The sequence below is a fragment of the Bison bison genome, unplaced genomic scaffold (genome assembly GCF_000754665.1).
Source record: "Bison bison bison isolate TAMUID 2011002044 unplaced genomic scaffold, Bison_UMD1.0 scf7180017864236, whole genome shotgun sequence".
Classification (NCBI taxonomy): Eukaryota; Metazoa; Chordata; class Mammalia; order Artiodactyla; family Bovidae; genus Bison; species Bison bison.
This window is the reverse complement of record NW_011494808.1, coordinates 1,240,168-1,253,448: the sequence shown is the minus strand read 5'-3', so window position 1 is coordinate 1,253,448 and position 13,281 is coordinate 1,240,168. Positions and strand designations below refer to the sequence as shown.

The following is a 13,281-nucleotide window of genomic DNA, read 5'->3' as shown; positions in this document are numbered from 1 at the left end:
ATTACCATTTGCTTATCAATTCTTGTGTTGAACATTTTGAATTTTGTCTATGATGTATAAAGCTGCTATAAACATTTTTGCACAAGTCCCTTTTTATACTAAGTTTTTGTTCCTTTTGGGTAAGTGTCTAGTAGGATTTCTGAGTCACAGACTAAGTCTAAGTTTACAAAAAATTGAAAACTTTCCCATTTTACATTCTTCTGTATGTGGATTTCGGCTGTTCCATGTGGTTATTTACATTTGGTATTGTTTTATTTGATGTTTATTTCTTTGTTTGATGCTAGCACTTGTAATAGTTATGAGATGATTTTGAATTTTTCTTTTACTTTCATTTCCTGGTGACAAATGATGCTGAGCACCTTTTCATTTGCTTATTGATCATTTTTATATCTTCTTTTATGGAATATCTGATCAAATAGTTTGTCCTTTGAAAAAGTTGAATTTTTTGTCTTTTTATTATTGATTTGTAGGAGTTAATTATATATTCTGGACAGAAGTCCTGAATCAGATATATGAATTGCAATTAATTTTTCCCAGGATGTGGCTTACTTGGTTTTCTTGATGTGTCTTTTTTTAAGCAAAAGCTTTTGATTTTTTGTAAATCCAATTCATCTTTTAAAAATATTTGCTGTATTTTATTTCTTAAGAAATCCATGCCTATTCCAAGTTCACAGAAATAATCCCCTGTATTTTTATAGAAGCTTTATAGCTTTACCTTTATATTTGAGTCTATAATCAATCTTAATTTTAATGTGTACTGTGATACTGTGATGTAGAGATTGTGTTGTTTTTTTTTTTCCTGCACTTATTCAATTATCCCAGCCCCCTTTTCTCAAAAATGTTTCATTTCTCCCATGGAATTGCCTTGATACCTTTGTTGAAAATCAGTGAAAGTTATCAAAAGATAGAAAATACCAGCTTTTAGATAATTAAGTATTGGGGATGTAATGAACAATATGATGACTATAGTTTAACTCTGCTATATATTTGAAAGCTGCTAAGAGTAGATCCTAAAAATTTTCATAACTAGGACTTTTTTTTTCTTTTTCTGAATCTATGTGAGGTAATGGATGTTAACTAAACTCATTGTGGTAGTCATTTAGCAATATATATATGTCAAGTCATTATTGTGTATACCTTAAATTTACACAGAGCTGCATGTCAGTTATATCTTAATGAAAGTGAGAGCAAATCAATTGATTCTTTGGGTCTAGGTCCAGTTCTGGACTCTCGTTCTGTTGCGTTCATGGCTTTTGTCCATTATTATGTTTATTATTGGCATAATATTGTTCATAATATTTTCTTATTATCCTTTAAAAATTGTCTGTAGCTTTTGTACTAAAAATAATTCTTTTATTTTAGTAATTTTTATGTTGCCTTTTTAAAAAGCATTCATCAAGCTTGCTAATGGTAATACTTGCTTAATCCTTTCAAAGAACAGATTTTTTGTTTGTTTTTTGTTTTTTTGGTAATTTGTGTTATATTTAATTGACATCGGTATATTATTTCTTTCCTTATATTTGATTTTGTTTTAATTTTCTTATCATTTTCTAGTTTCATAGCATTTAAACTTTGACCACTGAGTTTAAGCCTTTCATTCTTTCTAACACAAAGCTATGTATTTTCCTTTAAAAACTTATTACACTTGTCAAAATATCTTCTGATTTCTCTAGATATTTTTCCCTATGGTGATAATAGGTTATTTAGAAGTATTTTAGGTCTTTTTATAAATAATATTATTATTTATCCTTATTGATTTCAATGGTAGTCAAAGAAATCACAGTACAAAATGTAATTATTTCTCATTTAGTAAGAATTGTCAATGGCTTAGCATATTCCCTAACTTAGTTTACTTGCTGTACGCTTGAAAATATTGTGTATTCTCCAGTTGTTGAGTGTAGCATTCTATAAACTCTGGTACAATATAATTGATAGTTTCATTTAGATCTTTTAAAATTTACTAATTGTTTTATCTTACTGTTCTGTCAGCTACTGAGATAGGAGTGTTAAATCTTTTATGGTTATGGTGTCTCTGCCTGTACTTCAGTCAGTTCTTACCTCATGTATCTTTATGCTTTATTAGTTAAATTGCATTTAGAACTGTTAGGTTCTCCTAATGAGTTTCTCTCTTTATTATTACCAAACATCTTTATCTCTGGAAATCCTTTTTGTCTTGAAGTCTGTTTTGTTTGATTTTAATATAGGTACTTTCACTTCTGGGTTAATCAAATACTTTTTAATCATCCTGTTTTATTTTCTCTAGAATCTCCTAAGCTTTATATCTTTGTATTTATTTCTAGGGGATTAGTGTGCATTCATAAATGACTACTGTCTATATTTAAGTTAATATTGGTAAATTTATTATTTCTTAATTGTTAATTATATTTTATATAAAATATAATGAGCTTCCAACAATACTGCTTACTCTTATTCATTCTTGTCACATATTGGGTTGGTCAAAAAGTTTGAGTTTTTCATGATGTGTTACAACTCAATATTTTTACATCTGTATACAGAATAAACAGCACGATACAAGCAGAGTATTATAGTTTTTGCTTTAAATACTATCTCTAAATAAACTTGGAGCAATAAAAAAATACCAATAGTAATCATTTATGGTGTTCTTCATTTTTTCTGTGGATATGAGTTTGCATCTGATGTCATTTGCCTTCCAACTGAAGAACTTTATAAGCATTTCTCTAGTGCAAGTCTCCTGGCAGACCATTCTCTGTTATTTCATTTATCGAAAACGCCCTTATTCCACTTTAAAGTTTGAAGGGTATTTTTGCTGGATGTGGAATTCTAAGTTGGCAGTTGTTTTGTTTGTTTCCCCACTTTTTGTTCCTTAGACCATTCATGCCCATTTCACTCCTGGTCCTCTCTGTTTGCTATTTGCCCTGTACTCTCCCTGGGCAACTCTTTAACCGGTTCCTCACTTCACAGGCTAATTCTTGTCTCTCCAGTTTCATTTCATGCTACTCAGAGATCTCTGTTAACCATACTATCCAAAACCCGCCTTCTTTGTGACTCTCTCATTTTCCTGTTTACATCCTCTGTAATATTTCTACAATGTTTGTATTTGTTTCCTTGCTTTTTGTCTTTCTACGTGAATAGCTCCGTATGAAAATTTACTCTATATTCTCTTATATTCTTGGCATTTGGTGAAATATCTGGCATCATAATAAAGGCACAAGGATGTTTCCCTAACGTAGAATGAATGCACCTGAAGCTAAGGGGCACCCGAAGTCTAGCTCTGCTAGAACTGAAAAGCCACAATGAGTAGTCACACTGCTGAACTCTCCAGGACCATCTGCTTCACACACTGTGCTAGGGAATATAAATTTTAAAGTGAACCATCTTCAGGAAGCTTTTCCAGATTTACTAAGTCGGAAACAATCTCCTCCTCTAGTTCTCCTAACATTCCACTTCATTCTGACTGTAGTACTTTTTGTGGTTCACCTTGTATTATTGCTGTTTTGTATACATATCTTCTGGAGAAGGAAATGGCAACCCACTCAAGAGTTCTTGCCTGGAGAATCCCGTGGACAGGGGAGCCCAGTGGACTGCTGTTCATGGGGTCGCAAGGAATTGAACACGTCTGAGTGACTAAGCACAGCATACACATCTTCCCGCTGCAACTGGATTGTCAGTCCTTGCAGGCAAGAATGGTATTTCAGAGCACACAGTGGCAATACAGCAGAAATTAACCTTTATATCTGCAGAGGTTTGGGTATACACATAAAATGGCATTGCACTGAAAATGAATAAGAAAGTTAGCATTTTTGTTTAATAAGATTCGCCATTTCTCTGAGGAAAAAGGAGCTGTATAATTCCAAAGTAATTAGGATTTCAGCTGAACATTAATAAAGCCCTAAGTTCCCACCAAGGACACTGTGTCATGTGTGGGGGAGGACTCCTCTGCCCCTTCTCTGCCTTTGTTCTTGTTTATATGCACTGCCTTTCTGGTTTATGCTCCTTGTAGTTTGCATTGCAATAAAGTGCCAAATATTTTCTGCCCACGCTTCTGTTTGGCTGCAGAGCTGGAGAACTGTAATGAAAGCAACAGATCCGAATATTTTTTAGATTTGTTGGTGCTCTTAAAAATGCCCATTTGAAAACATAAATATTTATGCCTCTTGCCACACTTCACCTCCATTTGTTGTGAGGAGACCGTTGATGAGTCTGTAGTCTGAAGAGGACCCATATAAACACTGGTTACCATTTATTATGATAAGATTGATAGAGAACTCTGGAGGCAGGAATGCCTGAAGCTAGCTTTTATATTTTGATTCCATGCATAAAGGTGGAGATAGACCAGCCCTGGATAAGCATTCAAACAACTCACATGCAGGTTCTGATAACTTACTGCCTCTGGGTTTGGAGACTGTGATAAACTTTCTGAATCATGCACACCTGTGAGATGGAAAAACCATGGAACCACAGCTCTTCTTTATAGAATAACTTTTTTCTTTAAGACCCAGTGTTGTTCTGACAAATTCAAGCTACCAAAAGAAGTATGATTCTATGGGATGGCACTTTTTAAAATGTGTGTGTAGTGTATTAGAGGTTAGAGTTACAAGTCTGAAACTTCTTGTAGAGTCTCAGGCCCCATCCAAGTTTTATAGGATCAGAACCTTCAGATGCTGTGCCTAGGGATCCGTATTTTAACACCATCACCAGAGCATGTTCTAGGATGTCCAGGAGTCTTTGCTTGAGGGAATAGAGAGACAAGAATTATGTCTTTCATCTCTGATCTGTCAGTCTGTGCCTGGAAAGTTTTGAGTCCCTTAGGTTGCTTCTCCAGAAGATACTGTGGTTTCATTGCTTTTCTCATAACTGAATTGATTCCTCATTGAATAATTAGTAAGTCAATGTCCAATTATTCTGTAATTGAAGCTAAAACAAAACAACGACTTAATTCATACTCTGGCCAGATCAACTTATCATGCCATGTCAAATAGATTTCTCGGAAACATGCATTGAACTGTAGGAATCTTAAAGTCTACAGGAAGTTCTACCCTTTGCCACATATGGACACAAGATCACTTCTGATGACACCACAATGTTCCACAAACAGGGCTCATTGGATATCATCAGAACTAACTTTATTTTTGCCATCCACCGCCCTTTCATGCCATCTCTGGAGGGTTAATTTTTTCCTACCCTTTGGGTATAAAGTGGAGTAAGTTTCATGAGTTTTCACTCACTTTTAACTAGTAAAGAGTTCTTGACTTTCATTCTTAGCTACATAGAAGCTCTATGTCATTAGCTGATATATCCTAGTGTCTTCTGAAAAAAAAAATATATACACAGCTTTGAGGTTGAGAATTATCTTTATTCGGTGGAATTTATGGAGGACTTTAGCCCAAGATACAGTCTCTCCGATATCTCTGAGGGACTGTTCCAAAAAAACAATAAGGGAGGAGCCAGGATATATAGGAGCTTTTGTTGAGAGAAAAAACATAACAAAACATGTATTTGAACATCAGAAGATTACTGCTAATAAGAAAAACAAAACATTTCAAGTTAATGATTTCAGTGCTTTTCCATCTCTGGGAAGATGCAAGAGTCTTGGCCCACTGAAGTCGTTTCCTTTGGTGCTCGCCTTTACCCCCTGGGGCCAGTGTCCCGTTTTCCTCCGTCCTGAATCCCCTCAGGCAGCACAGCAGCAGGAGCAGCTGCAGGGCTGATGGCTCCTTTGTTGACTGAAATGGCGAGTGACATCTTTGTTCACACAGGATAGAAGAATAATTTTTAAATAATCCAAACTTAGTTGAAAGTGAGTTTCTCCCCTCCTTCAGGTCAGTTCTGCTTGGGCTGCCTGTTAGCCATGCAAAAGGAGGCAATAGGCTTCTCTCTTTTTCGCTGCCCTTGGCTTTTGCTTTTCTTCCTTTCTCTCAGCTCAGGTTCCTCCAGGGCTGAGGGATGCAGGGTATCAGGTTAGAAAGGTAAGGGAGATAAAGGCTTACTTGATAGATACACAGACAAAGCTAGCCTAGACGCCATTTGACTCTTTCCCATGGGGTGATTTCTTGGCTTTTTCAAGAACTCAGCATTACTTGATACTTAACCTTAAGCTAAGCATCTCTTCCAGGGTCACTTTAAGGCCCTCGATGTCCAGCTGAACTCTATAGCCTTCTTCTGCTGAGGTCACATTGCTCCAACTGTTCATACATGGCACACACGTGGCCTGTGGGACACTTAACATCTTTTGCTCCAACAAGCTCTGAGAATACATGCCAGGTACAATCCTTCCACCTCTCTTACTTCCCCATCAGAGCAGCTAAGCAGTCACAGTCTCTCGCTCTTTGGATCTTGAGGATGGTGTCCAGTCCAGGACAATCAAACTCAGGAAGGAATTTCTCAAGATCTCCGGGTAGTTCCACTGAATTCTTTTCCCAGGGGTGTGAGTTGAAAGAGAAGGAATCCCCCATCTGACATGGACAAGGGTAAGTCAAACTCATAGTATGAGAGAGCTCCCTTTGGTAAATTCTCTCTTTCTTCTCAGTCTCTTTTTTCAGACTGGTGATGAGTGGCCAGTTTGAGTTAGAAATTGGTTCTTGATCACTTCTGTTGAATGCCCTGAATTGGGACTCTTATCTCTACTTTAGTCATGGTGGTGTAACTAGCATCTGTGTCTTAGAAATTCAACTTAGGACTTCGTCCAGGGCATTGGGAAACCGAGATTCCCTTATAATACCTCTTTGCAATCATATAATAACTAGTTTATGTTGATTATTTGTTGTGTAGCAGACACTGCTTTATACCTTATCTTACTCAGTCCTCCTCACAATCTTATAAGAAAAGAGAACTTCAGAGAAGTCAAGTAATTTTTGTAAAGTCACTCAGGTAACAGATTGCAAAGTTCTTCCAACTCTATGCTTTACTTTCTTTTTAGGAAAATAAGAATGATATTGCCCCTTAGAAAGAAAATATTATGCATTCATCAGGAAAAATGCTATAACTGTTTAATATTCTGGGTTTGACAATGGGAAGAGAGAATCTTGGAGTAAAATTAACCAGAAGTTTCGCTTGCTAAGCACTTGAGTATTTATATTCACTTAATTCTTATAAAACTTTGTGATATGGATGGCTTTGTCTTCATCTCATAGATGAAAAACTAAAGCCAGTAAGAAATTATGTGACTTCCTCTACATTACACAACCAGGACTATTTGGAGCCAAGACTTAAAATCTGAAGTCTCAGCCATGACACTGAAGCTACTTTTTCTCTCCACTCTGATGGGGACACAGCAGCAGAAGGAATAAGAGCTGTGGTGGATGTTTGGCTGAAGTTTCTTTCTAACACATTTGACTCTAGATGAATCAATATTATATAGCAGTCAAGGTTTTGTTTTTTTTTTTGAACTACCCTTCATGAAAACAAAGAGCATCTTATATATCTTGGAATCCCTAATATCTGGTCCAAAATTGACACTCTATTGCTGGATGAACTAAATGAGTAAACAGATGAGTGAATAACTTTGATTACAACTCTCTGGTGGGAAGTGATTTTTCATGTGACTTAAGTTAGTTGAGGCTTCCCTGGAGGACCAATGGTTATAACTTCACCTACCGTTGCAGGGGATGTGGCTTTGATCCCTGGTCAGGGAGCTGAGGTCACAAGTACCTTGGGGTCAAAAAACCAAAACATAAAATAGAAATGATATTGTAACAAATTCAATGAAGACTTACTTTAAAATTATCCACATTAAAAAAAAATCTTTAAAAATAAATAGATTAATCCTTCTCCTGGGTATTTGCATTTCATAAGATAATCCTGGGAGAAGAGTTGACATGAATGATATAAAAAGTTGAATTTCTGATTCTGTGATTGGAATAGAGGTGGAAGAGGAATTGAGACAGAATTTTTCTCTGGAGTCTCAAATTTCATTGCAGAAACAGTAGCTTACCACATCTGTCTGCCTTAAGGAAAAACTAGAATGCTTCTTTATTTGGGTTACAAAGTATCCAGAAACATTTTACACCAAAAAGTATGTCCTGATCATTTCAGTCATTCAGCAATGAGACAGGCTGCTTCCAACGTATTCACAGTCAGCTTCTGCTAAGGAACCTGCTGGTTGGGTTCTTGGGAGGAGGGATTGAAATGTTACCGGTGGGTTAGATCGGGTGGCTTCTAAGATAGTCTGTCCCTGAACGTTCGGAGATTCTGGGATTTGTTCCTGTGGTTGATGACAATGATGCAGCTAACCAGGTCTGTGTGTCTGTCATCCACAGGTCTGAGGCGCAATTACAGATGTACCACCTGCAGTGTCTCTCTAAACTCAATAGAACAATATCATGCCCATCTGAAAGGATCCAAACACCAGACCAAGTAGGTACTTTCATGCTTTTGCTCTTCAGCCCTTTTGTATGTAACCTTCAGTATGATGAATGAAGGCTAACCGCTTTACTTATTGCAAAATAAGTAGATGAAAACTACATCTCTGATCTCCAAGGTTCCCTTGATGTTTACGCCACTCAAGCCTACAGAGCTTGCCTGACACTGCTTGAAGAGTGACTTTTTCCTTTTTCTTGGATACAGTGATGACTTTTTTTTTTTCCCCATTTCTTTCCTTCTTTTCAAGGACAGTAAGCACATTTGTATGAACTTCCCAGAAATCTTTAAGTCTATTAAATGTTTTAAAATAAACAATATAATTTCTCTTAATATTTTGGGGATGGACCAGGCCTCCTTGTTGTGAAGTCAAATTCTATGCATGCCTTCTACCACTTTCTGTTTCTAGAAGAGTATGGTTGATCAGTCTGGAAAACTAACAACTCTGGAATTTTAAGTCATTCACATGTATAGCTATTTTCAATTGAATGGAAGCTCATTCCACATCCCCCTCTGATTCTCATGATTTTATAGCAGAAAAAGCTAATCAGGCATTGTTACCCCTGTATACATACTGCTCATCTTTTTACAAACCCAATGCTTTTAGGTATTTTTAAAGTAGCTGCTAGAACTGCTAATAAAATCTAATAAAATAGGGAAAAATCAAAGGATATCTCAAAAAGATGCAATTTTCCTGAAAATAATTGTTTTCATTTCTCTCATATTCATAAGCAGAATCATTGAAACAGATTCGACTATATCAGGGCCTCATGAATAATGAATGACTCATTGGCAAACAATGATGGAGCTCCCACGTGTGTCAGACCCTGAGTGTGACCTGGGGAAGAAAAGCTGAGTGGACTTAAGCCTTCCTCTAGGGGAACGCTCTGCCAAGCTGGGGAAACAGTCATATAAACACATAGATTGTTCACTGTTACCATAAAATGGGCACCCTAAGCTCTGAGGACCAGGGACAGGGAAAGATTTCCAGGGACATCGACATAGAGGCTGAGTTCATAACAATGAAGTTGGGGTTTGATTTTGTTTTCTATTATCACTCAGTGGCCAGCACAGCACTTGATACATTTCTAGTGCTTCATGAACATTCCTGATGGGCTTCCTAGGTAACTCAGTGGTAAAGAATCTGCTTACCACACAGGAGATACGGGTTTGATCCCTGGATTGGGAAGAGCCCTTGGAGGAGGAAATGGCAACCCACTCCAGTATTCTTGCCTGGGAAATCCAATGGATGGAGGAGCCTGGCGGGCTAAAGTCCAAGGGGTTGTAGAGTCAGCCATAGCCCAAGGGGTTGTAGAGTCAGCCACGACTTAGCGACTAAACGAGAGCAATACATTGCTGATGGCGTGAATGTGTGATTTTAAAAAGATAAGTAATGACTTTCCAAGCAGATAGGAAATGTCTTTGCAGAGATATTGTAAAGATGTGTAGATCACAGTGGGTCCGGCTGCAGTGGGGGAGTTTAAGCCCAGAGTTTCTGACTGACCTTTACTGACTCAGTTTTCCCTCCGTGCTGTGCTGTCGGGTGAGTCAAAGCTGCTTTCATGACTTGCTTTACTCTTATTCACCCCCACAGGGCTTCTGTCAAGGGAAATCTTCCAAAGCAGTATTTTCTATGATTGGTTCCTGAGCACCTGCATTGATTATTAGGAGCTGCTATACCACCTGCCACCCCCAACCAAAAACATAATCTCTGCAGCATCGCTAATCATCACAGTGCATGCATCCTAACCAACATTCTAACAACACGCACACACCTTACAAGGAGCTGCAGCATGAAACAATCATCATTTAGGGCACATTTATTGCTCTTCGTGGGTAGAAAAAGGTAGACAATAATGACTTTAGGTGATAAGGATCATGTAGATAACTAACGCAGGTAGATAGCATCTCAGTTTTAGGAAAATGTCTACTTCTATCTGTGTTCCTATAAAACTTCCTGTGATAGAACTTGAGCCAGGCATCAGTTAAGTTCAGTTGCTCAGTTATGTCTGACTCTTTGCAACCCCATGAATTGCAGCACGCCAGGCCTCCTTGTCCATCACCAACTCCCAGAGTTCACTCAAACTCACGTCCATCGAGTCAGTGATGCCATCAAGCCATCTCATCCTCTGTTGTCCCCTTCTCCTCCTGCCCCCAATCCCTCCCAGCATCAGAGTCTTTTCCAATGAGTCAACTTTTCCCATGAGGTGGCCAAAGTATTGGAGTTTCAGCTTTAGCATCAGTCCTTCCAGTGAACACCCAGGACTGATCTCCTTTAGGATGGACTAGTTGGATCTCCATGCAGTCCAAGGGACTCTCAAGAGTCTTCTCCAACACCACGGTTCAAAAGCATCAATTCTTTGGCACTCAGCCTTCTTCACAGTCCAACTCTCACATCCATACATGACCACTGGAAAAACCATAGCCTTGACTAGACGGACCTTTGTTGGCAAAGTAATGTCTCTGCTTTTCAATATACTATCTAGGTTGGTCATAACTTTCCTTCCAGGCATAGTCACGTCTATTAGCTTATTTTGTCCCCTTAACTATCTCAACATACGTATTGTGCTCAGTCACTCAGTCGTGTCTGATTCTTTGCGACCCCATGGACTGTAGCCCACCAGGCTCTCTGTCCATGGGATTCTCCAGACAAGAACCTCGGAGTGGGTTGCCGTGCCCTCCTTCAGGGGATCTCCCCAACCCTAGGATCAAACCCAGGTCTCCCATATTACCCCCTGAACCACCAGGGAAGCCCAAGAATACTGGAGTGGGTAGCCTGTCCCTTCTCCAGGGGATCTTCCCAACCAAGGGATCGAACTGGGGTCTCCTGCATTGCAGATGGATTCTTTACCAGCTAAGCTACAACAGAAGCCCCAACATACATATTACTGACCTGTTATTTGATTTGAGAAAACCAAGGCTCAGAGAAGCTAAGTACGTCAGCCAACACCCGACAAATGGCAGAACCAGGGCTGGACTCAGCAGCATCTGACTCACGCTTCTAATTAATTAATGTCATTCAGTCACTGCAGACAGGCTTGGGACACAGGATGTCAGGGACAGCCGGTAGAAGGCCCCATGGTGAATTTTGAAAAAGGGCATCGCCTCCCTAGTGTAATTTAATAAACATACATGACTTCAGAACAGTACATCACCTCCTGTGCTGGCTTCTTTTCAATAAACAAGAGTTTGCTTTTTTTTTTAACCACAAAAGTACGAGGTTGCTGTGCTTCTGAAGAGTGAAATGAGGGAAATGTGAAGAAAACAAGTGTCACAGCTCTGCCCCACTGGTCTGGTTCATTTGCTGTTATACTGAATCTGAGTATCCTGGCTTATGAGCCAGACTGCTCCATAACTGTCTTGTAATATCCTTGTTAGGTTTGGTTTCAAGTGTGTGGGGGCCTCCTTAAACAAGTTGAGAGCTCTTCCTTCTATTTCTAATCCCTGAATGAGTTTGTGGTAGACCGCTTCTGGTTTCTTATCTTAAAAACTCAGAATTCATTGGTGGAGTCATCTAGGCCTAGAGATTTATGCTTTGCTGTTCAGTTGCTAAGTTGTGTCTGACTCTCTGCGACCCCATGGACTGCAGCACTCCAGACTTCCCTGTCCTTCACCATCTTCTGGAATTTACTCAAACTCATGTCCAGTGAGTTAGTGATGCTATATAACCATCTCCTCTTCTGTCACCCGCTTCTCCTTCTGTCTTCAATCTTTTCAGCATCAGGGTCTTTTCCAATGAGTTGGTGATGGATTTATGCTATGGGAGTATTTTGATTAGAAAAGTAGTTTTTTTTTTTTACTACCATACTGTTCATATTTTCTGTTTTTCTTATACAAGTTTAAATAAGCTGTCTTTCAATGAGTGTGTCCATTTTATTTACATTTTAAAATATATTGGTATAAAGTTGTTTACTTTATCACCTAATTTTATTTTTGATGTTTGTGGAATATTTTTTCTTTCTGGACATTGTTTATTTGTTTCTTCCTCTTGTTTTGGCTCAACTTTTTGTTAGAAGTTTATCATTCTTTATTAAGTTTCTTTTAGATGATCAGATGTTGGGGATTTGTTTATTTTCTTTATGTGCAGTTATTTTATGACCTTTAAAACATTATTTCCTTTTTTGCTACCTTTTAAGGTTTAATCTGCATTTCCTCTCTAGCTTCTTAATATAAAAGTGTAGGATCCATAATGAAAAAAATCTGAAAAAGAAAAAAGATGTATATATGCATATATATAAAACTGAATCACTGTGCTGTACACTGGAAACTAACACAACATTGTGAATTAACTATTGCTGTTATTGTTTAGTCACTAAAGTTGTGTCTGACTCTTTTGCAACCCCATGAACTGTATACGTCAATATAAAAATTAGAAAAAAAAAAAAGGTGTAAGTTAGCAATTTTTCAATGCTTTTTCTTTTTCTAGTATAAGAATTTCGGAGAAGGCAATGGAAGCCCACTCCAGTACTCTTGCCTGGAAAATCCCATGGATGGAGGAACCTGGTGGGCTGCAGTCCATGGGGTGGCTAAGAGTCAGACACGACTGAATGACTTCACTTTAACTTTTCACTTTCCTGCTTTGGAGAAGGAAATGGCAACCCACTCCAGTGTTCTTGCCTGGAGAATCCCAGGGATGGCAGAGCCTGGTGGGCTGCCGTCTATGGGGTCACACAGAATCGGACAGGACTGAAGCAACTTAGCAGCAGCAGCAGGTTTTCAATGTACCTCAACAGATTGTTTTAGCTGCATTCTAAAAGCACATTTTTGTATTACAAAAGTTTTAATATGTAGTATTTGCTTTTTGTTACTTATTTCAATATACTTTCTGTTTTGCTCCTTTTACTTGTGTTTGTTTAGAAATTCTCCTTTTATTCATGTTTGATTAGAAGTGTTATATCTAAAATCAAATATTTATAGGATTTTTCTATTTATATTTTTTGTAAT

General features: G+C 38.1%; 1 protein-coding gene across 1 annotated transcript in view; it reads left to right on the top strand.

Moving 5' to 3' along the window:
- Positions 1–13,281, top strand: part of ZMAT4 (zinc finger, matrin-type 4) — a 379,178-nt gene that overhangs the window by 312,328 nt on the left and 53,569 nt on the right. The window contains exon 6 of the mRNA XM_010846367.1: positions 8,238–8,334. Within this exon, the coding sequence (XP_010844669.1) occupies positions 8,238–8,334 (97 nt within the window). The remainder of the gene's footprint in view (positions 1–8,237; positions 8,335–13,281) is intronic.